Here is a 26,516-nt window from a genome sequence, read left to right as displayed (position 1 = left end):
CATTTCTTTTAACTCATACATAGGTATGAGTGAGCGATCTTATGTGCGCTCTCATAACATGTTCAAAGCATTTTAATTGTTGGAGATAGTCTTTGCTAGGGAGCCGTTTGCTGAGTTTTAGCTCATTTAAAAGTAAATAATTTGTTCTGTGGTCGGTCCACGTAGTTTGTAACATTCTTCTCCAATATAACAGTGGCATCTATCTCATTTTCGCTTGTCTTAGGGTCAGAGATACACATCCGTATGTCATCCGTATTGGGAAATATAGTCCATCCACAATCATATTTTTGTCTTTGATATGCAGACCACATATTTGACTTTCGTTTTTAACCAGTCGTATAAGATCAATCAACTTTTCTTGACTATTTTCAAGAAGTGCTGGGTCATCTGCAAACGTTGCTTGTTTATTTTTCGGCCATTTATTGAAGATCCTTCAAGCGCTCTTCCCATAATATTCTTCTCATACTATGTTAAATACTTGTGGAAACAGTATACGTCACATATATCCTTGTCTGAAACCTTGTTCTGAATGGAATTCGTTTAAATTCCATTGAATTGAATTCTGAACTGAATTCGTTTGTCAAGTACTTTTACTGTTCCAGTAATGTGTTCGTATAGTTCAGTTATAAGTGTTACCCCTAACTGTTTTAGTATCTGCCATAAGTGTTGCCATTTTGATCCTGTGAAACGCTTTGCGATAATCTATAAACCAAATAAATGTATACATATTGGGTTTCCTCTACTACTAACGCTGTTATCCAGCCTTTCTGTTTCACAGGATTACATATTTATCTTTGAGCGACTAATAATTGGTGTTGTTACACATTGTTTAATAATCTCTCATATTTCTTGTGGTGTATCCGTACGAATAGAGAGAATACTTTTTTCACTTCTTGGAAAAGTCATTTTTCGTCTTCTTTCTTAGTTCTATCCTATTAATCTCTACCCGTTTTTTGGACGCTTTAAGTTAGAGCTTGATGTAATCAATTTGATTTCTAGATTTATCTCCAGGACTTTTCCAAGTATAAAGTCGGCAGCTTAGACGGTTCTATGACTGGCAGCTTAGATAACAAATGACGTGAATTATGAATGTTCTTTGGAAAAACACTTTTTTTAAAAACTGAACTTCGCAATTAAAATTTTTATTTCGACAAACAAAGATTTTAGTTACAACTCAATAATTTAAAATCAAACTTTACTTTAACATTTAAATCAAACTACTTTTTACTATTTTTAATCAGACTGAAAAATATTGATTTTTACATGGTGTTTTATAATTTTATAATTGCTGATCTTGCTGTCCAATACGTCGCAATTAGGTCCAGAATGTTCAACGCTGCGACGCGGCGTAGCCTCGTGTTGATTCCACGTGGTAGAATATACTGGATGGTAGCGGTCGTTGTACTATAACTCGTGGCTGAGAAACATGAAAGAATGGAATGGGTTAGGCTTCTAATCACTAATAAGAAAAGCCCATGATAGAGGATAGAGAAGAATTTGCAGGGCATCATCAACCTTCGCTAGAAAAACCTAAAGTGACCTCAAGTAGACGTTATTCTAGATATGTAGATATTCAACAAGCAAAAAATACGATATGTTAATCTCAGCAGAAAAAACCAAATCTATAACAGCGTCAAAAAACCCACTACGATGAAAAATCAAAATCGACGGGAAAATAATGAGGTAGAAAATGCTGTTTAAATATGGTAATAGATATAATCAGAAAATATTGAAGAAGTTCGACAACAAATCTTGAGAGCAAATAAATCGGTGGGATCTCTTAATGATATAGTCTGAGAGAACAAGCACCTAAGACAAGAGACAAAAAGGATCTATAAAACAGCAATTAGACCTCTAATGACATACACGGCGGAGAAGAGACCCAACACATCCAAAACGAAACGACTGCTAGAAACGACAGAGATGAGAATACTCAAAAGAATATCATGGGGAAGCCTACTGGATGTAGCGAGAGAAGTGAGAACATAAGGGTGTGAAGATTTGGTAATATAGATGATATAAATACATTGGTAACAAGAATGGAACCAACCCAGTAGCAGAATGGTAGAAGATAGGATGATAAGCATAGCACGAGACAAAGCATCAAATGGTCAAAGAAGTGTTGAAAGACCAAGAAAGATATGGTGTATGGCTAATTTAAACAATGCAGGAGGCTAATATCAAAGAAGAAACGATTCTTAATAAACTACATACAGTGCGATGGAATAAGTGTTACCCCCCCCCCCCCCTTATTAACTTATTTATTTTTAGCACATAGGTAAGCAAAACGCTCGGACAGGTCAATTTTTAAAATAATCGTATTGTATTATAGCATCAATGTTTCGTATTTTACGCGATCCCTCTTCAGGTGACAGGCACAACTTTGATTTTTTTAAATGGGAAAGTACATCATGTGACACCTCATTTAAAAGCTTTTGAAATACTGATTACAAAAATGTGTAATACTTTAATCATTTTTAAAGGCGTAGGCGCAAAATTTCGTTCGAATTATTTTTAAACGCATTTATTTTTTTCGAATCCTGAGAAAACTAATAAATATTTTTGAAAAATTTAAACGCAGAATGAAAGATTTCATTATTACCGAGAGCAGAAAGTCCTTGAGAATAAACAAAAAGTTTCTTTTAAATGATAAATTTGAAATTAAAAATCAGACTAAATGTTCTCTTTTTTCACCCCTGTGACCTATTAAAATAATCATTATAGAAGTTCTCAGGGACTTTCGACCCTCGATAATACTGTATTATTTCATTCTGCGTTTAAATTTTTCAAAAATACTTATTAGTTTTCTCAGGATTCAAAAAAAATAATGCGTTTAAAAATAATTCGAACGAAATTTTGCACCTACGCTCTTAAAAAGGATAAAAGTATTATACACACACCGGCAAAATTAGCCGAACACGTTAAAAATGGGACATGTTTGATGTCTCTTATTTCATAAACCAGTGGTCCGATTTGAGTGATTCTTTTAGTATGTTATAGCTTTATTATTTAAGAATATCGGTGTAATAATATTGTTGCTAGACAGGTAAATGTGATTTTATACCGGGTGTAACAAGCATACTGTGTTTTTTTCTTAAAGTTCGGAACACCCTGTGGAATATTCCAGCATATATAAAATATTAAAATTAAAACTCAATTGTAGAATTATGCTATCTTAACATTTTCTTTTTTGATTCATTTGCTTATGTTGTAAAATAAAAAAGTTATGTGCTTTAACAACTAGCCATGTTTTTTATCAATAAATCCTCATAGTAGGGGAGAAAAGTATACTAAATTTACAATTACTCGAGCGTTCTTGTGACCTGGAGTGGATTGTGAAGAGTGGGTACTACAACCAAAAAAAGTTAAGTTAAGTTTTCCATAAAGTGTGTGACTCTCCATTTTTCAATTTAATTTTCCATTTCCACCAATCGTTTTTTCCGAGTATAGCGCTATTTATCCATAATAGGAAAAAATGTTGCGAATAAAAGTTGCTTATTTTTACGTCAAGGATCCAAATCTGCAATAAAAATTGGGGGCTCCAATTTAATATTTTAATGTAACCCCCCACCCCACCTCCGTGGGGGGTCGTGTTTGGTGCCATTCGGTAGATTTTTTAAAAATATTGAATAGGTGTATTTTGCAGTTTTACGATATGATGTTCATTTCGCAAAACATCGCAGGGTTCGTATTTATAATTTTTAATTTACCCCCCACCCCTCTCCGTGGGGTGTCACGAGCCCCCACGGAGGTGGGGTGGGGGATTTAATTTAAAATCTTAAATATGAGCTCCAAATTTTTATTGCAGATTTGGATTTTTTACGTAAAAATAAGCAACTTTTATTCGACATATTTTTTCGAATTATGGATAGATAGCGCTATAATCGGAGAAAAATGATTGTTTCAAATGGAAAATTAAATTAAAAAATGAAAAGTCCCCCACTTTATGGAAAACTTAACTTAACCTTTTTCTGATTTTAGCACATACTCTTCACAATCCAATAGGTTCCCATAACGCTCGAGTAACTGCAAATTTAGTATACTTTCCTCTCCTACTATGAGGATTTATTGATGAAAAACATGGATAGTTGTTAACGCACATAACTTTTTTATTATCTCACATTAGTAATTGAATCGAAAAGGAAAATGTTAAGCAAGCGTAAGTCTACAATCGAGTATTAATTCTAATATTTTACATATGCTAGAATATTCCACAGGGTGTTCCAAACTTTAAGAAAAAAACACAGTATGATTGGTACACCCGGTATAAAATGACATTTACCTGTCTAGCAACAATATTATTACATCGATATTCTTAAATAATAAGGCTATAACATACTAAAAGAATCACTCAAATCGGACCACTGGTTTATGAAATACGAGACATCAAACATGTCCCATTTTTAACGTGTTCGGCTAATTTTGCCGGTGTGTACATTTTTGTAATCAGTATTTCAAAAGCTTTTAAATGAGGTGTCACATGATGTACTTTCCCATTTAAAAAAACAAAGTTGTGCCTGTCACCTGAAGAGGCATAGCGTAAAGTTCGAAACATTGATGCTATAATATACTATTATTTTTTTAAAAATCGACCTGTCTGAGCGTTTTACTTATGTGCTAAAAATAAATAAGTTACACTTATTCCAGCGCACTGTATAGGAACGAAGAAGTTGTTCTATAGGGGAGTGCAATTAGAACGAAAACATGCATTGTTTCGGAAAAATTCAAACAAGCTTATATTTTTCTAAAACTTTTTTTGTTAGTTTATATACATGTTAAAGTAAAAAGTTCTACTCGCAGATTTGGCCGCTAATTGTTTATTAATTGTTTAAACAATAACAATTGTTTTGTATAAATAATTTTAAAAATATCGTTAAATTCATCATTTTACTTTGATCAAATATGTTCCTATTTTATTTTTGATTATGCTGAATCCAAATATGGCATTGCAATTTAAAAATTCTTATACAGAAGCTCTTATACAGTGTGTCTGCGTAGCTAGGAACCACATGGAAAACTTTTTTATTATCAATTTTACGAAAAAAAGTTATTCTTAATAAAATGCTCTGGATAGTCAAAAATCTAAAACTTAACCATCAGATATCACATTTTATCAATTTTATCAAGAGTTATGTCAAAAATATGAATTTCGTTAAAGAGTAAAGTACCTTTATATTCCAGAATATCAAAAAATGCTATTATGAAAAGTTGTTTGAAATTAGAAACTATGTCTAAATATACAATTACTTCATTCTAATCGAAAAAAAAATTTCAATTTTTTCTCAAATTACGGATACTCGTCATCTTTTTATTACAATTATGATAACTATTTTATTATCACTTTTACGAAAAAAACTTATTCTTCATAAAATGCTCTCCCTTGTCTAAAATCTAAGACACAACCATCAGATATTAAACTTTTTTAATTTTATACGAGGTATGTAAAAAATATGAATTTTTCTTAAGAGTTAAGTGCCTTTATTATTCACAATATTTTAATTAGAAGGATGTAATTGAACACTAAAACAAATTTTTTAATTCCAAACAACTTTTCTTTTTCAATAACAATTTTCGATATTGTGAAATGTAAAGGTACTTTATTGAGTGAAATTCATATTTTTTGACATACCTTGTATAACATTAATTAAATTTGATATTATTGATGATTGCATCTTAAGGCGCATTTAAATCAAATCGAACACGAACGAGCGAACGAATTCGTTCGTTAACTTTATTGTATTTGTACAGCGAATCGAGCACGACCGAACGAATTAGTTCGCATTCGCACATGTTCCAACCGATGTCGGTAAGTTAGCGAATCATCAAAGGAAATCGTTGTTCAATGTGGACAGCGGATAGACGGTAGCGAACGAATTCGTTTAGAAGTACTGATTTAATTTATTTACAAACATTAGTTTGAGAGGGTTGTTTATTGTGTAGTCGTAAAATCATAATTTTGCAATGTGGAATGGACCAATGAAAAGATACTTCAATAGATATATAGGAATGAAGAATGCCTATGAAACCCGAAATCGAAGCTATATAAAATAATAAACAGAAAAACTGATGCTTGTTTTAACATTTCTTTAGGAATGGGTTTTGATGTCTCTGAACTAAAAAAATGAATTGACTTCTGGCATCATTTAGACGAGAAAGACACAAAGAGGGTTCGAAGTGGTTTGCTTTTAAAAGCCTAATGTTTTTATTGGATAAATTTCAACCCAGAAATACTAATGAGATAAGAAAATTAAATTAATTGCTAAAATTAATTAAAAGCAAATTTATTTTGATACACCAATTTTACAATTTATTATTTGAACATAATAATATAGGCTAATACCAAGAGCAAGCAACTTTTTCGAGGAAGAATTTTAAGAAAGCTGATTCTATAATATATTATTCTCTATGCTCCCTCAAACTGTGTAAAATACCTGCTACCTGGCTGCCGATAAAGATTGCGTTCATTAGTTCGAAGCACATTACAGGTACCTACCTAAATATGTTGAATTCAAAATTATTTTAAGAAGATAATTTTTTTGTCATTACCTTTGTCATTTTTAGAAATATGAATACAAATATTTTGTCAGTAATTTATATGCTAAAGAGTGTTACGTTTTACCTGTGCTCTTGTACGGAATGGAAGCATGGACGTTAAAGGCCAGTTCCATTAACAAATTTGAAGTGTTTGAAATGTGGTGCCTACGTATAATGCTTAGAATATCATGGACGGACAGAGTCAGAAATGATTCAATACTCAGAAGAGCGGTTTTACAGGATAGGGAACTTTTTTATTATGTTAAAAGTAAGAAGACTGCATACTTGGGGCACATATTACGAGGGGCACATATACACTTTTCAGCAACTTATACTCGACGGAAAGATGGAGGGTAAGAGGAGTATGGAAAAAAAAGATGTCATGGCTGCGTAATCGCCACCGCTAGTGGACAAGAATCCACGGCTATGAAATGCTTTGCAATGCTGCTAAAAACAGTAATATTTTATAAACAAGACAATGTACGGTGGACGCCTACGCAGAAATACACGGCATCTTAAGAAGAAGAAATATGAATTTATAATTGCTAGACATTTTTGGACGTTTTATTTATCTCAAACTTTAGTTGATAATGCCAGATTTAAATAAAATATTAATAAATAAAACTTATCATCAAAACTTTCAACAAAATAATAAAAAATACCTGGAAAAATTATTTTTGAGTCTGGAAATAATTTTTATTTTATTTTAATTATTAAAATCAAATTTTTTAAATTAAATAATTATAGAATAGAGACAGGACAAAATGAAATTATTGAAATCGTATCAAAATTTATACTTATGTTTATGAATATTACATATTTTTCCTTACAGAACACAAATTGCATTTTATAAGCTATTATTGTATTAAAATTTACCCAACAAGAAACACAACAATAAACTTAAACATAATGTGTGACTGGCCCATCTTAAATACATCTGCGGGCAATATGCACTCCCGATCATCAACGAATGCGAACGTTCGCTTCAATGTAAATGGCCCTACTTTGTAGCGAACGAATGACCAAGCGAACACCAACGAATTCGTTCCTTCGTTCGGTCGTTCGTGTTCGCTTTGATTTAAATGCGCCTTTAGATTATATAAGATGCAGAGTATTTTATAAAGAATAACTTTTTTCGTAAAACTGATAATAAAAAAGTTATCAATAGGTTCCAAGTTACGCAGACATACTATATAAGAGCTAAAAAATATTTTTTGCTGAACATTTATTATTGTTGAAGCTTATTATTAAATGTATTTTAGGTAAGTTTTACAAAAGAAGTTTTGATCACTTTGTATAAACATTTTTTTAACTGGTAATTTTCGGTTTTTGTATTACATTTTTGTTATCTTTCTTAATTTTCTCAAAAGGAAGTTGTTTATTTCATTTCTAAAGTAAAATAATTTAGTGCATTTTAAAGATTACATCCTAAGCTTTAAAGAAGCACTTATAAAACTGTAATAGATTTGTTCAAACTTGATGAATACCGTCTTAAAGTGGTGGTAATTCTATAAAACTATGAAGATTTCAAAAATTACGTTTTTTGATACGTCTATCATTTGAATTAAATTTTTGAGATTTTTTTTTTTTTGAATGAAACATCATTTAGTAAGATGCTTGAAAGATAAGTTGTACAAAATTGAGAGTTTTATAAGAAAAATTGTATTAGTTACACATTTTTAAATCATTTTTAAACAGAATTCATGTAAGGCTCACTTTCCGCCCACACTGTACTTATGCCCATACATTTTATTTATTTTTATGATAACCATAAGATAGCTTAATTATTCTTCTTTCATGTTCAATTTGTAAAATTTCATTTGATCCATTAGTTAAAGAATTACATTAAAATAACTCAACCGTGCACTTCGCCGTACGTTAGTTTACAGTGCGCTAATGTTTGTGAGAAGGGTGACTTTAGCGTTATAAATAAAAAATTATAGAAGATACAGGTTTAATTTAAGAAAATTCTTTATATAAGGTTTTTTTTAAACTTTTCTGAATTTTTCAATGGTCAAGTCAGTTTTTTTCTAAAATTTATATTTTCGGAGTTATTTAAAAAAAATCTAATTTCGCAGTTCATTTATAATAAAAAATGAAACACCCACTTCTCGAGTAGAACTTTTTGATATGTTGTTGGTTAAACATTTCTTAATGAAATTACAAAAAGTCCTATCTTGTTTGATTTTTTCCGAAGTGAAAATCTATATGCACTCCCCTACTAGGATAGATAAGTGATTATTTGATACTAACGTTTGAATATTGCATGCATTCCACTGCGTAAGGTCTAGAGCTGATAATACTTGTATAATTTTGTTTCTATTCGTTTACTAAGAGAAGCAATGAAGAAATAGAATGAAACAAATACAGCTTCCGGAAAAAGTGACGTGATAATCTGTATATTCTTTTTCTCATGATCATCTTTCAGTGCGTCACAGTTTTTCGATTTCTCTCTAACGCATTAAATTGTATGTGACAGAAAAAAAGGCACGTCTGGGAATACTTCGGTAATTATTCTAGTTCGGTGATTATTCTAGTTGTCGATAGATTGCGCCATAATCAAAAAAGAATTATTTATTAAATAAAATAATAATATTATCAATATAATCTGTACAATTTATAAGACTATACAAATGAAAGAAAATACCATTTTATAAATGCAATAGACACAATTGATTTGGTTTTATTCCAAATTGAAAATAAAATTTGACAACTGTCAGATTTAACTAAAATGTCACGTTAGAATAAATGTCATAAATATGTATTATCACGGACTTACCTTTTTTTCTATAATTTGTGACGCACTGAAAAATGTTCATGAAAAGGAGAATACGACAAAAAACATGCAGGGTGGTGAATCTAATCATAGGAAACTCAATGTAAAATTCTAAACTGTTGAATTCCTGCTTCCCTAATTATTTTACATCAAAAGTAATAAGAACTTATTTGTAGAGGATTGAAATATGTATTAAAAACAAAAGTTACAATTGTTCTACCATTTAAACACATTCCAAAATTTTGAAAAATATAATGTATTTACCGCAATAGGTATGTGTGATCATGTTAGCCCACACGTTACTATTTAACTGACAGTGCGCACACTATTGACTGAAGAAAATATCTTTATTATTAATACATTCTCCTTAACTGAGGGTATCTTATCAACTTTATTGTGTTTTAAACAATAAATGATAAAAGAAATAAAAAAAGTGACAGTTCAAATTGTTAATATAATAACTTCATTGTCACCAAATGCAACCTTATACACATTATTGCACTGTGTGTGGCCTAACTTTGGCGTATTACTCTGGAAATTGTATTATATTTTTACAAAATTTTGAATAATTTATTATTGGTAGAACAATTTTAACAGTTGTTTTCAATACAGATTTCAATCCTCTACAAATAGTTTCTTATGACTTTTGATGTAAAATAATTAGGGAAGCAGGAATTCAACAGTTTAGAATTTTACATTGAGTTTCCTATGGCCCGTTTTCCAATTCACCACCCGGTATATGGTTCTCTGTTTAATAAACATGAAGAAGAAAATTTACTTACCGATGTAACTACAGATAGCATAATATAGTAAATGACTAAATCAGTCCGTACCACTATAGTAGAAAGTGACAAAGACGCTAGCAGCATTAACCAATAGTAGCTCGTCAAAACCAACATGGGCCATCCGAATATGTAGTTAAACAAATTCACGACATCCAATAACTCGAAGTACACTTCTTCCAGTCTTTCCAATGTATCTAATCGTATTTTAAAGCTTTTGACTGTATGCAAAATTTTTAAGGTCTTGTTCAATTCGACATACCTTCTTTTTATCGGAAATATTATATGGCAAATAAGAAAAGCTATCAGTAGTTGATTGCCATAAAAGAAAATATCGCAGTAGTAATAGAATCCAATGGTAAATCCGTAATTCAGGTTGTATATTGTGTAGATGAGCAAAACAAAAATACCAAAAACAATTAAAATATAATCCAGATGTAACCTCTTTTCCGGTTTCCAAAATTTTTGTTCTTGTATTTCGGTTAATTTTTCAAAGAGTTTACACCAAATTTCGGTTTTCGTATACGCTGACGAATAGTTTGTTAAAATCACCACAGTAAGTCCCATGAATTGTATTGATACATCCAAAATTTTCAAAAATTTAATGGAAGGTATTACGTTTAAGAAATTTCTGAACCTTCTGATTTCCGAGAATGTGGTTACAATTATTCCTAGGAATACCAAAAACGATGAACTCACTCGAAAAAGCCTTAAGTTTCCTAGTCGTCTGTATTTAAATTCATAAGGGGGGATCACGCCATTGAATACGAATAAGACATAAAGAAGAAGGGGTATGCGGAAATATTTTTTTGGGACCAAACTCTCTGGAAGAACTTTCCTCGCCATTATCTAAAAAGAAAATATTAAAAGCCGTAGGACTGTGCTTATTTAATTAGTATATTGTGTGAATATCGCAATATATCGTATTGATTTTTAATCAGCGATTGTAATATCGTATAATTGGGTTAGTAATGTCGTTTGGCCTAATTTGTATAAACATTTGTACGTTTTATAACGTTTATTAAATTATCTGTAGGAGGGGCGATTATCATGTATAAAATAAATTACTCAGGATATATTATTGATTAAAATTCCTAAGCAAGAATTGTTGCCGGCTTAATCACCTGAGCAGAACTAATAACACAATCAACCTATAATGTTTGTTAAGGCTATGGGTACATAATTCGCAAATATTTTACGTGTATCCCTACTTTTTCTGTCTTGACACGGCAAATTACGCGTAGTAAAATTCACACTGGTATGGATATGTAAACATTACTAGAATGTCATTCTACTTGAAAATGTCAATATCTGTGGCAAAAAGTTTATCTAATGCCATCCCCTCTTTGTGAACACACACACACTTGAAAATGTCAACATTAATTTAAAGAGATGGGTTTTGAATGTTCTTGGATAACTGTTATTTTTATAATTGGAAATTATTAATTCAGTTAATAAATGTGATAATTTTTTCACTAACTATGTATTCAGTGATTGTAATAATTTATTTGTACAACAAAGACTAATACTCAATCGAGAAAAGATGAAAAGTGTTAAAGTAATTTTTTAATAATATATTGTTATGGAACGCTTACAATTTTGAACATCTTTAACAACAAAATACTTGGATCACAGAATATATTATCCTGATGTATTCTCTGCTTGGATCTTCCACAAATAATACACAATAAATAACTTTTTATTAAGTTCACGTCTTAAATCAATTATTTATCAAATACATTATATTTCAATAATATTTAATGAATAACTCAACATATTTGTTGTTTTGATTTTTAACATTTTGTTCAAAATGTCAAAAATGAATTTTTTGAAATGTCACTTATACGTGTTAAATTTCTAAAAATTATTGTAAAAATAGATAAAACACATTAAAAAAGTAATGATTATGCTCATAAAAAACGAAGTCCCACCAGAGAAGTCCCATAGAAAACGTTTTGCAATCATTTCTTGAATTTTATGAGAAATTTTCGTAGGTCCGAAAAACAACATGTAATAGTAACTAAATTAGTTAGAAGAGGAGCCCAAATTTCGAGACAGATGAACGAAAAAAACTTTATTTGATTCCTTTTTGTAAATTTTAAAATTAATTAGTGTTGTTTAAGACAATCAAAATTGAACCCTCACGCACAAGTTGTACGTACAACTTCAGTGAGGAACTGAGTTTATTATATGTATAATTTATTTTCTACGAATAAACTCCATTATTATTATTATTATTATTATATTCCCGATGCAATGTCAAATAATTAAAATTGTCACTGATTGTCAGTGTCTGACTGACAATATATGCTGACAATATTATATTCGGCTGAGTGCGTTGTAAGACAAAGATAGATTTGGAAAATATTACCACGGCATTGTGTTTATTTTTTTCGAATCCTGAAAAAAACAATAAATATTTTTGAAAAATTTAAACGCACAATGAAAGACTAAATTATTACCGAGGGCCGAAAGTCCCTTAGAATAAATAAAAAGTTTATTTTGAATGATATATTTGAAATTAAAAATCACACTAAATTTTCTCTTAGTTTTTCACCCCTGTAACTTATTAAAATAAACATTATAGAAGTTCTCAGGGACTTTCGACCCTCGCTAATAACGTGATCTTTCATTCTGCGTTTAAATTTTTCAAAAATACTTATTAGTTTTCTCAGGATTCGAAAAAAATGAATCCCCATTTGAATAGCATTGCAGCCGAAAATACGTACAGATCCTCTTAAGAGCATAATGTTGGTTTAAACCCGCAGTATATTAATATGAAATCGACTATTTGGATACACTAACCTAAATATATAATGAAGGGAAATATAACTTAATGTTGCACAAATTAAACATTTTTTTAACGAAAGTGACTAATTCAATGCTATACATACAATACGTCTTTCATTATTACATATTTACACGTGTACGTCTCTTTTTAAGTATTTATATTTGAATATAAAAAATTATAATAATTATTAAACTTAATTTTAACTAATATGAATAAGTAATCATTTACTTGAGGGGCTTTCTCATTACATGTCCTATCTAGGACATGTAATGAGAAATCAAGAACGTTACGGCCTTCTCCAACTGATTCTCCAAGGGAAGGTAAATGGTAAAAGGGGACCGGGAAGAAGACGCATTTCCTGGCTTCAAAATTTACGAAAGTGGTATAACACGACTACCACTGAACTGTACCGCGCTGCGGTAAACAAAGTCAAGATAGCCATGATGATCGCCAACATCCGGAACAGATAGGCACTTTAAGAAGAAGAAGAACAATCGATTTACTAATATACCTAAAGGACAGTTCACACACGTTCCGTATAGGTCAAGGCCAAGCTGTATAGCTTTTTTGGCTTTTACAATTAAATCTAAACGGGAACTGGTGTATGTTTTCAAAAGACTGATAGTGTGTAAATAAATTTATTAAATCAGCTAAGTACTTTCAGCATATTAATGCCATCATCAGAGCTATCGTCTTATAGGTGTAAAAACCTCAAAAGAAGAGAAACTTCGAACAAACACATTCTATAGAATGTGTTTGTTCGAAGTTTCTCTTCAACAAGTTCACAGTTTGTTCGAAGTTTCTCTTCTTTTGAGGTTTTTACACCTATAACACACACATTCTATAGAATGTGTTTGTTCGAAGTTTCTCTTCTTTTGAGGTTTTTACACCTATAAGACGATAGCTCTGATGATGGCATTAATATGCTGAAAGTACTTAGCTGATTTAATAAATTTATTTACACACTATCAGTCTTTTGAAAACATACACCAGTTCCCGTTTAGATTTATATAGAAGTGTGTACAAGTCAAACAGTCTTTTTCTATTCTATTTATTTTACAATTAAACCATCTCCACCATTTTTTGAAAAAAAGATTGTTTGTAAAACATATATCTTTATAAAATCTCTAAAAAAGGCGACATCAAAACAAACGTTTTCGGATTTACAATTCCATCATCAGGTTTTGTTTCAGGTTAGCATGCTCGAGCCATCAAGATATTAGGGTAAACACCCTTTAAATGTGTTAAAGCTTATAAAAAATGTACATACCTAATGTTGTTAAATTAATAGGATGTTTAAAATTTTCCTGGATTTAACTTCAGGCAACATATAACTTTGCTCCATGTGGGTATTAATTTGTGCTTAGAAGTTGGAAACGAAAAGAACTTAAATTGACAATTTTTGGTTGTATGTTTACAATTCATAACAGAACATTTACGAATTCCTTTTGTTTCAATGACAGTAGGTATGAAATATGTCAATAAGATAATTTCAATTGACAATATGAATTATTTATGAAATATGAAAAAAGTTGTAAGATTTCTCCGCTGCTTGCCCACGATCGTTTCTCGTATCCTCTCCAAATACTTGCACACAGCGAATTGACGGGCTTCAAATGGCAACTGAATTCAACATGAATTAATTTAATACTGGAAACAGTGTAATTAATAGAAAAAAGAATAGTTTGTAAAATTTTGCTATCATTACTGAAGAGCCATTATATATGTTACGGGTAAAGTTATAAACGGGTAATTCTAGGATTACCCGGGTAAAGTCCGAAGTATTCGCCAGGTTTTAGTAAAATAAATGCAAATGTAAAGCTGCTGGAAATATTTGTAACTCCAAATGCCACAGCAGCTTGTCTTGTTTTAACAAATAGATTGCAATTTTTATTTCTGCAGTATTTATAGATTTACTCTCCTTATTTTTGTAAACTGCATTTTTTTCTTAAATTAAGATATCTTTCAAATAGTTACGGCTTTCTCATTACTAGTACAGTAAAACCTCCGTTAACCAAATAATTGGGGGAGACCGTTTCGGATAACAAGAATTTCGGTTAAAACATGTAACGGGTAGTTCTTTTAAGGACGACAGACTCAGTAAAACACAATTTAAAAATAAAGCAAATATATTAAAGGTAATTATATACAGTTTAAAACAAATAAAATAAAATATAATTCCATCTTCTGCAAAGGAAAAACAATATTAAACTTTATTATAGTTATCCGATCATAATAGCAACATCGAAATAATACGATAAACAATATATACAATAATAATCTCGCTACGTTAAAACAACGTAGCCTGGAGACGGCATTTCACTTCAATGCAGTCACTCGTTCCTCGCTACTACCGCCTACTGCGATAACGATTGTGGCAAGACTCCACGTCACTACGGTGGCGTCTACCTAGGCATAGTTCCGCCTCACAAACGGCGCAGCTTTGCCAGGCCAGCTGAAGCTCGTTCAATACGCGAGGCATCAGCTGTTGAGCCATAGTAAGTTCAATACACGAACCATGACTGATTTTCTCATTCTCCTAGCTCGCCTTAAATATGCTCTCGATGCCCTCTCCTTCGGTTTCCCCCAGCGGTGCCGTGAAGAAGGAATGCGCAAACACGGACACTCCATCAGTCCCCTCCGGTAACAGCAGCTCATCGCCCGCCGAGGCATCACATCGTTACACCCCCTTCTCTTTGGAAAACAAAAAAAAATGTAGCATACATTTTTTTTTTGTGCCGTGTGTGCAACACGGCTTGGGCTCATCATCGGTGTGGTCTTGGTCGGTTCTTCCTTACTTCGTAAACTGGTCCTGGATGGCTGTCAAGAAGATGCTTCCCTCTGTAGATCTTGGTCGTGGTCCCCTCATATCCATTGGGACAGTGTACCAAGGCTTTTCTACAGAAATGGTCACATTCTTCCTGCTGGCTGCATCTGCGACGGTTTACCCTTAAGGCATGAAGAAGATGCTTCCCTCTGTAGATCTTGATCGTGGTCCCCTCATATCCATTGGGACAGTGTACCAAGGCTTTTCTACAGCAAATGGTCACATTCTTCCTGCTGGCTGCATCTGCGACGGTTTACCCTTAAGGCATGTACTTTCTGTCGATTTTCTTTCACAAACTGGTCTGGGATGATTGTCAAGAGGATGTTTCCTTCTGTAGATCTTGCTCGTGGTCCCCTCAAATCCATTGGGACAGCTTATCAAGGTTTTTCTACAGCAGATGGTCACATTTTTCTTGCTGGTTTCATCTTTGACGGTTCCATCAACAATGTCGTATTTTTCGGTGATTCGTAAATTGGTCTCGGATGACTGGCTAGAAGGTGCTTCCTTCTGTAGATCTTGGGCGTGATCCCCTCAACTCCATTGGGACAGTATGCCAAGGTTTTTCTACAGCGAACGGTCGCAACTCTTCCTGCTCGTTGCATCGGCGACGTTTATTTTCGGTTCCTTCTCGGTTTCGGTTCCTTAAGAATCTGAAAACAAAGAAGCTTAATCATCTTTGAACGGGTTCTATTTATTTATCCACGACGTGGACCTGGTACTGAGTCTGTGTCTTTGTATGGTTCTAATTATTGCTCGGGTGCCAATTTGTAACGGGTAGTTACAAACTGCGTAGCTTTTATTTTGCTCGGGCGCCATTTTGTAACGGGTAGTTCTTTTAAGGACGACAGACTCAGTAAAACACAATTTAAAAATAAAGCAAATATATTAAAGGTAATTATATACAGTTTAAAACAAATAAAATAAAATATAATTCCATCTTCTGCAAAGGAAAAACAATATTAAACTTTATTATAGTTATCCGATCATAATAGCAACATCGAAATAATACGATAATCAATATATACAATAATAATCTCGCTACGTTAAAACAACGTAGCCTGGAGACGGCATTTCACTTCAATGCAGTCACTCGTTCCTCGCTACTACCGCCTACTGCGATAACGATTGTGGCAAGACTCCACGTCACTACGGTGGCGTCTACCTAGGCATAGTTCCGCCTCACAAACGGCGCATCTTTGCCAGGCCAGCTGAAGCTCGTTCAATACGCGAGGCATCAGCTGTTGAGCCATAGTAAGTTCAATACACGAACCATGACTGATTTTCTCATTCTCCTAGCTCGCCTTAAATATGCTCTCGATGCCCTCTCCTTCGGTTTCCCCCAGCGGTGCCACAGCATAGAAAACGCAACAGCAGTGACACACTAGTAGGCGGGAAAAGTTCGCGCACTATTACTGCGCAGATCGTCGGCCATTTTGTGCGTAGTACCAGACAATGTAGAAAATCGACAGTGTTGCCGATTTGTACATAATTATCAGATTTACTTAACTTTTATGACATTCATATTTTTTAACATAATTTTATACGTATGCCTGTGGGAATTATGTCAATAATTGGGACATAACACAAAATATTGACGATGAATGGCGATTGTATTGTTAATCTTTTGCATAAATTCCAGAAATTATTCAAAAATAATCTCTTACGGGTAATAAAGTTGGTGACATCGGCAACACTGATGAACCAACACATCACATCACCACTGGATGTACTACGCGAAAAATGGCGACCCTGTACTTTTCAACTTCAAAGGCGGCATCAGGGAGTGTCCTTGCTGGTTTCGTTTATTATGCTGTGGCGGTGCCGTGAAGAAGGAATGCGCAAACACGGACACTCCATCAGTCCCACGGTACACCTCCGTGTACCGTGCATCAGTCCCCTCCGGTCACAGCAGCTCATCGCCCGCCGAGGCATCACATCGTTACAAACAAACATTATTTTTTGTATTTTTCTTGTATCAAATTGCATAGTATTCTTGGTCATGATTGGTGTTAAAAATTATTATGAGGTGATTTCGTACTGTGTTGTATATTTAATTACGTTCTTTAGTTGTATGAAAGCAATGCTGACGATGTTGTCAAATTAACATCGAATTTTTTCCGTTTTTCGATAAAAATTTACTTTTTAGTGACGAAATTACTAAAACTGCCAGTCGTTTCGGTTAACCGATATTTCGGTTAAAAAGGTTTCGGTTAACGGAGGTTTTACCAGTTTTGGATCAAAAAAACTTTTGGATCTCCAATTTGTCTGAAAATTGGTATATAGCATCTGCGGGATGTAGAAATAAAACATTTAAGGTCGAATTGTCTTCTTCTTCTTCTTTTTTTTCTCAAAATGTTATTTTAAGCTATTTTGCAGTGATTTGGTATTTATTTAAACAAATTTGCATTTTCTATCGTAAAGTATCAATGGGAAACATAATATTTTAATAGAAGGGACTCAAAATTGTCATTATATGGCATATAACAAGTTATTTTGATTCAAAACAAGTTTTTGATCAAATTTTATAGTATAGAAAACGTTAAAATACCGTTTTTTACATTTTCCTCCATTCCCAGAATACATCATCGATTTGGCTGAAAATTTGCCCACAGATAGCCAAAACATAGGACTTTAAGTGGTTAGAAGGATTTAAATTATATTACAATACCAAAAAAGTTACATGCAATGTCATAGTCAAAAATATAGGCGTCTACTGTAAGTACAATTAATTCGTAAAACATCGGCCTCACGACAAAAATTGTTAAAAAGAAATTGTAATAATTATAAATACGATTTATTTGGAACAATTTCAGTTCCTACCATTTTTGTCGAAAAGTTAAAAATGGCGGAGATATTGAGCAAAAACGGTTTTCCTTTAAAATGAACATGGCGGCTAACGCAACGGAGGAATTCATTCGCGATTTTAAATTTAGACTACTATTGACCCCCTCAAAGATTAGAAAAATAAAATTTTGAGCAGCTCGGCATGCAAGGTCAAATGCTATCCCTACTGGACGAATATACTTTTGGGTCTGATATTATTGCATGTAACTTTTTTGGTATTGTAATATAATTCAAATCCTTCTAACCACTTAAAGTCTTATGTTTTGGTCATCTGTGGGCAAATTTTCAGCCAAATCGATTATGATGTATTTTTGGGTATGGAGGAAAATGTAAAAAACTGTATTTTAACCTTTTCTGCACTATAAAATTTGATCAAAAACTTGTTTTGAATCAAAATAATTTGTTATAATAACATATAATGACATTTTTGAGTTCCTTCTATTAAAATATTATTTTTTCCATTGATACTTTACGATAGAAAATGCAAATTTGTTTGTTTAAATAAACACCAAATCACTATAAAATCGCATAAAATACCATTTTGAGAAAAAAAGAAGAAGATTTTTTGACCTTAAATATCTTATTTTTACGTCCCACAGAAGCTATACACCAAGTTTCATAAAAATCCGAGATCCAAAAGTTTTTGCCTGAGTGATTTGACATGGAATGTACCATACCCAATTAAGCATTTAACCAAGAGACAGCAGGTAGAATGTGTTAGAATAGAATAGAAATATGCTTTATTGTCACTGAAAATTATACAAATTTTATGGACAAAGCTTAACATAAAGCCAGAAAAAAAAATAATAACAATAACAAATACAATTTTCTGAAATTTGATAAATCGTCAATATAAAAAAAATACAAGCTAATAAAGTATAGAAAAAAAAACAAAACCGATATATTGCAAAAATTAATAGAAATTGCAAAGTGAACATACAACAAAGTAAAACACAGACATAGGAACTAATAAGTTTAAGCTGCTGCATGTAACACCCAAATATGGATAAGTTTGGTTACTTGTACATTACTGTAATTTCTTAGTTAGTCATTAAGAAACTCTTCTACTGAATAATATGGTCTTTTAGATAGATGAGCTTTTGTCATTTTACGGAACTTGGGTAAAGATGTTGCAGATTTGAGTTGTAAAGGGAGATGGTTGTATAGTTTTTTTGCGGAATATAATATGTATAGATTTCTTTACTAACTCAGAGGACGGGATCGGTAAATAGACATCAAAAGTTGAATTTCTGGTGGAGTAGTCATGATAAGGCCTTGCTGGAAAGACATGCATGTGCTTACGAATTAAGCAAACAGTTTTTAAAACATATAAAGATGGAAGGGTTAAAATTCCGTGATCTTTGAAGTAACTTCTGCAATGTGTTGTTCTTCTGAGGCCAAACAGATACCTTATTGCTCTTTTTTGTAATTTAAAAAATAACATCTAATTGGGCAGCTGTACTAGAACCTCAAAAAGGAAGACCATATCGAAGATGAGACTCGAACAAGGAAAAATATGTTAGTTTAGAAGATGCTAAATGGAGTTCTTTCGAAACAGATCTTATAGCATAGCAGGCTGAGGCGAGTTTCTTACTTAACAAATCGATATGAACGATTTTCCCATCGATTTTTAAATTAGTGATGTCATTTATAAAGATAAGGAACAGTAGAGGACCCAATACTGAACCTTGTGGTACTCCACATACAATGTTTTTGAGACTAGAGTCAGTATCATTTGCTCTAACTAGTTGTTTCCTATTATTCAAGTAAGACTGGAACCAATTCAAAGAAATACCTCGAATTCCATAGAAATTTAGTTTTTTAATCAAAATGCCGTGATTTACACAATCAAAAGCTTTCGCATAGTCACAGAAAACAGTGGCAGTATAAAGAATATTGTTTAGTGCTTGGTAAACCTCATGAAGCACAGAAAACATGGCATCAGTGGTACATTTATTAGTTAAAAAGCAGAACTGATTTTGGGATAAGATGTTGTTATCAATGAGAAAGGACATAAGTCGGGTTTTTATGAGTCAATAATTTTGGAGAGTACCGGTAGTAATGCAATAGGTCTATAGTTGCAAGCATTAGATTTTTCACCACCCTTATGAAGAGGAATAATAATGGCTATCTTTAGGCACTCTGGGAATTTACCTCTTTCAAAGGAATCATTAATTAGTGAGACGAGGAGTTCCAACACATTTTCTGTGAGATTTGAGAAGATTTTTATGGATAGTCCATCAGTACTACAGGATGATTTGCTTTTGATACTATTGATCCTTTGGATCAGTTCATATTTATCGATTGGTCTTATACAGAATGAATTCGAGAACACTCCTGAATTTGGGAGATAGGAAATGGGATCTTTTTGTGGCAAAATAGTAGAAGTTATATTTTTACTCACATTAACGAAGTATTCGTTTAGATTTTCAGGGTTTGAAAGGGCAAAGGTTTTACTCGAGTAAAGCCCGAAATTTTAACTCTTTAAATTATATTTGGGACTTACTATCGGATATTACCGATACCTCGCGAGTACTTCGCGCCTTACCCGGGTAATCCTAGAATTACCCGTTTATCTAACTTTACCCGTAACATATACATCATAAAAATAGGCTTAATTTGTTTGCACGAGTTTTAACAATTTTTTATCATTTCAAAAATTGCTTATTACAGACACATGCGTACATCCCAGAGGTAGACGGCTTAGAGGATGAAAATGCCCAAACTGTAGACGAATTAGATGACAGCGGGGAAAAGAAAAAAAAGAAACAATTGGTCAAAAAGAAAAAGAAAAAAGTGAAAGAGGAGTACGATCAATTCGAAGATAATATTGGTAAGTATTATTGTTAACTTAATAAGTTTCATAGTCACTCTTTTCTGCCGTATATTTCTAAAATTTCGTGTGCATAATAGTACCGATCAATATGTGTTGATAGTTATGACATTTATTTCTATACCACTTTCATGTATGATGGGCATTATCGCGATATTTTTGTTCCAGAAATTTTCTCTACAACCCATTGTTTATTAAAAAAGTTTTGAAAAATATTTATCCTTCTTTTTCTCCAAGTATATCCGCGACGGAGGTCGACAATCGTCATAGCTATTCGGACTTTAGAAACGGTTGCCCTGAAAAGTTCACTTGATGTACAGCTGGTTCAAAAAAAAACTGATACGACTCTTAAAGCGTATTTTGTAGAAAATTGAGCAGTGTATTTTGAAGGATAAATACTTATTATTTGCATACTGTCACTGTCACTGCCAAATCTTAAAATTTGTCAGATAACTTATTCTGTTCAACCTCAAAAAATGGCTGTTTGTTTATTTTATTATTTGTCTGTCATAATAAATATAATATAATGTCAGACCAATTATACACTGCTCAAAATGATCAAATCTAACTAAGAGTCGTATCAGTTTTTTTAGGAACCAGCTGTACATCCGTACCATTCTCTTGGGTTACGCAGCCACGATATTCTGCGCCTCCATAGGCTTCTTTTTTCTTGAATCTCTCCCTGCATAATAAGTTGGAGCAAGTTGTATCTCTCTCCACGTGTAATATGTCCGAGATATTCCAAGTTTCTGGTTTTGATTGTATTTTGAGACTTCCAGTTCTTTATTCATCTTTCTGAGAACCTCTGTGACGTGTTCTGTCCATGATATTTTTAGAATTTTTCATTGATACCGCATTCAAGGTCCAAGCTTCCATTCCGTAAAACAAAGTCGAGAAAATGTAGCCCAATCTTACTCTTAGCTCTAACTTCAGACCTCTTGTGCAGAGCACTTTTCTCATCTTATTAAAATTCGCTCTAGCCTTTTCTATTCTAATTTTAGTTTCCTGGAAGCAATCATTTGCGGAGTTAATCATTGTTCCAAGATTTGTATATTGATCTACTCGTTCGACATTGGTTCCGTTTGTAAGGAGATTCCGTTATTCCTTTGCGTTTTAGGTATTCTCATAAATTTTGTCTTCGTGATGTCCATTGTTAGACCGTATTCTTGGCTATATGTACATCGCTATTCTATTCACGAGTCTCTGAAGATCTTCAATATTTGCGGCTAAGATGACAGTGCCATCCGCATATCTAATGTTGTTAATGGGAACTCCGTTTACCCTTATTGCAACCGTTTCACCCTTAAGGGAAGCGTCCACAGGTCCGCATCGGACGCATCGGATTAATTTTTCATACTGCGTCCACTGTATCGGCAGCGATCGAATTGCCGATGCCACTACCTGCTAGGGTAGAAAAATTACTAAGGTAGACTTTAAAATTGGTTGTTTATTTAATCTAATAATTAATTTATGCATAATAACTACATTTATTAGTATGATATTTTAGTGGTTCTGTTTAGTAATAAGAAATCCGCAAAAACGTAAAATATATAATTCTTTTTTAAATATGTATCTACAAAACGAAACATAGTAGGTACATACAACCTGATATCAAAAGAAAGCCTGTAATATTTACTGCAAAATGCGATATACTAATATACAGTGTGTACCATTTTAAAAAATTTGAAAAAATTGTATTTGCAAATAGTGATCATATTGTATATAGGGCTTTTCATCGATTGTCATTTGTTTCGAGCTTCTGTCATATGTTGTATATATAATCTGTGTATAATATTAATATACACGGATTATACGACTTATGACAGAAGCTCGAAACAAATGACTGAATGAAAAGCCCTATTACATTGATATACCTATGTCAAAGATATTAAATTATTTAAAAATTACACTATACTGATAAAACTCTCATATGTCATTTTAAATATTTCGAAAATTATTAACTTTAGACCTATAAAACCTTACACAAACTCTACATGTTTTTAAAAAATACATTCAAAAATGATTTGTAAACATTTTTTTATCGGCATAGTAATATTACAGCTTATACACCATTTCTCTCGGTAGACCGCAAGCTATAGCAGAAACACGACGGTAGTCCGCATAGTAGCATCCATTTTTCTAACTAATTATACATTTGGATATAAAGGAATACACAAAGCTGTTACAATTTGATTTAAATGGAAAATAGTAACTACATCAGTAAAAGTTTCTTTAAAGATTAATGATTAAAGTTGCCTTTCTGAAATCGGTAAAATACTTTCTGTGTTTTTAAACTACTTGTAACACACTTTGCTTGCTTTTTTATCATTTGTGAGGGAGAATGAAATGTCTTGCATCAATTTTACACTTCTCTCAGGAACATCATTAACAAGTCTAATATTTTTTAAAAAGTTTATTGCATTAAAGAAAAATGTGTTGTTTTCTTTTAACGAGAATAATGTTCATAGTTGGATACTCAAGATATCTTAAAAAAGATAAAAAAAACTTGAAAAATTAGTAATATTTATAGATTAGCTCCGACTGGACCAAGCGAAATTCCGAACAGAGCGCGTGGGGTGCGTCCACTGATCGGCATTCCGAATGATTCATCGGCACACATCGCAAAAGTTGCCTCTCGAAGCAACCCTTCGGTATTTTTTTTTTGTACAAGACAAACTAAAATCCGTTGCGTACGATGTGTCCGATGCGTACGATGCGGGTCTGTGGACGCTTGCCTTTAAGGAGCTTTTTTTAGAATCTCTTCCGAGTAGGCATTAAAAAGAACTGGCGACAATACGCATCCCTCTCTCACCCCACGTCTAATTTTGCCAGAAATATTTACCCAGGAATGACCAATTAATATTTTTTTGCGTTTTAAATACTGGTATTCCTAAAACATTGTGCTTCTAACACATTTCTATGTTTTTGTTTTGCGTTGAAAGCATTAAAAACGAAATCAAAAAATGACATTGTTCTTACTCTTTTAGCCGATCTTCTTCTTCACGTGCCTCATGCTTTAAGCCCCGTCAAAACAGCGCCGTCGAAAAAGCTCCGACAAAATAGCCCCGACATAATATCCCGCACACAAAACAGCTCCGACAAAATAGCCTGCATACAAGATAGCCGCGGAACAATAGCTCGCCCACAAAATAGTCCCGACAAAGCTTCCTTCAGAATTCATCATGAAATAATCCCTTAAAAATACATTTTTTCGGAAATAATAATTATCCTCTATTCACTATTCAGATGTTTACCTTAACCACATTAAGTAAAAATGGTCTTTTCAGAGAACTCGAACCCTGTGTCTTTTGTTAGGAAAAGCCAGGAACAAAAAATTCCTGGTTTTTCCTCGTGATTTACTATGGAATCACTAACACGAGAATTTTACTCACCATTGCGTGTGGTTGTCTTTTTAAAGACGGATCACATGCTATGATTTTTTGTGACAGATTTTTTCTCAAGTTAAAGTTGATTTCATATAATCGAATGAACTTTTTTTCAATAAAGTCGTCCCAGGAACGCAACTCATAAATATTGGCAATATCATTTTAACATTTTAAAGTCTTCTACTTTAAAATATATAATATATTGAATCAGACTAAATTACCTTATTAGAATTTGTTTACTAAGCAACAACATTTTTGTTTAATTTAGTAATATTTTGTATTTTGACAACGACGTCCGAAGTGGGAGTCGAAACGTTAATAATAGTACATTATATACCGCGGGACTGAAGTAGTACATTTAATCCTGAAGGTAAAGTTTATGGCCCGACCGCAGGGAGGGCCATAATTTACCTGAAGGATTAAATGTACTTCAGTCGCAAGGTATATACGATACTTTTCGTACTTCCGGTATGATTTTATTAATTATTTCAATAATTTCAATCAGTTTTTTCTCTCTTCAACTCATTTAATAAACTGTCTTTAAAATAAGTTACCATAGTAACATTGCGTTGTGACAGTTATAATTTAGAAACATTGTCATTACTAGTGTCATTGTAAAGAAACATTGTTATTGATAATTATTGGTATCATGAGTGAAGAAGGTGTATCTGATATTGATAAAAGAGCAGCCGAAGTAGGTGAAGAATTGTTACCACCGAAATCTAGAAAACTATACGAGCAGCAGTACGATGCTTTTAAAAAGTGGTGCCGCTTAAAAAATGTGAGACAACCTACTGAAAATGCGCTGTTAGTCTACTTCGATGATAAATCAAAAGCGGTTTGTGCCTCAACTCTCTGGGCACATTACTCAATGCTGAAATCGGTTATTAACATTAGAGAAGATATTGATATAAGTAAATTTCCAAAATTATTAGCTTTTTTGAAGAGAAGAAATGAGGGATTTAAGCCAAAGAAGTCAAGAATTCTCACGTCTGAGCAGGTAGATCAGTTCTTACGGGAGGCTCCGGATGATAAATATTTAATGCTTAAGGTAAATTTGGAAATTTGTTTATATTCAGAAATTTTAAGAAATCAATTTTTTTGTAGGTTGCACTTATTTTGGGCGTTGCGGGAGCTTGTCGTGGAAAAGAGTTGGTTGATTTAGAAATCGACGATGTGAGAGATTTGGGCGATTCCTTCCTAATTGCGATTAGAAACACCAAAAATAAAATTGACCGAAATTTTGTGATCAAAAATTCAGAAAACAGTGCCATCAGTTTTGTGGCGATATTTCGGAAATATGTGGCATTGCGAAAGACAGGGACAACTCATTCAAAATTTTTTGTTCAATACATCAACAAAGAATGTACTACGCGAGTAGTAGGAAAAAACATGTTTGGTACAATTCCACGGCAAATAGCAGCTTTCTTGAAATTAGAAAATGCGACGTCTTATACGGGACATTGTTTTAGACGCACATCTGCGTCTTTGTTAGCTGATTCGGGAGCAACAATAGACGTGCTGAAGAGACATGGAGGATGGAAATCCTCCAACGTGGCCGAGGGATATATTGAATCGTCTATTAAAAATAAACAAAAAATTTCAGATAAAATATTTGGTCAAGTCGCCGATTCGTCCACTATAGTTATGCCACAGTCCTCATTCTCGCTTCCTGTTTCCGCAGGATCTTCGAAACAAACACCAGTTCAATATGAAAAGGACCTATCTGTTACTCGTCAGTTA

General features: G+C 32.8%; 1 protein-coding gene and 1 long non-coding RNA gene across 4 annotated transcripts in view; one reads left to right on the top strand and one right to left on the bottom strand.

Annotated features, from left to right (window-relative positions):
- The window catches only part of LOC114326177 (zinc finger protein 345), a 174,988-nt gene that overhangs the window by 57,676 nt on the left and 90,796 nt on the right, over positions 1-26,516 (top strand). For all 3 annotated transcript variants that reach the window (XM_028274441.2, XM_028274439.2, XM_050656490.1), the window contains exon 5: positions 21,228-21,387. In XM_028274441.2, coding sequence (XP_028130242.1) covers positions 21,228-21,387 — 160 coding nt within the window. The remainder of the gene's footprint in view (positions 1-21,227; positions 21,388-26,516) is intronic.
- On the bottom strand, positions 14,995-17,055 carry LOC126888335 (uncharacterized). The gene is made up of 2 exons (XR_007699520.1): positions 16,873-17,055; positions 14,995-15,292 (listed from the first exon to the last, which is right to left on the bottom strand). It is a non-coding gene; the product is annotated as an uncharacterized LOC126888335 (long non-coding RNA).

This window comes from Diabrotica virgifera, chromosome 7 (assembly GCF_917563875.1).
Source record: "Diabrotica virgifera virgifera chromosome 7, PGI_DIABVI_V3a".
Lineage (NCBI taxonomy): Eukaryota > Metazoa > Arthropoda > Insecta > Coleoptera > Chrysomelidae > Diabrotica > Diabrotica virgifera.
The sequence above is the reverse complement of the archived record's forward strand: the minus strand, read 5'-3'. Positions and strand labels throughout refer to the sequence as shown.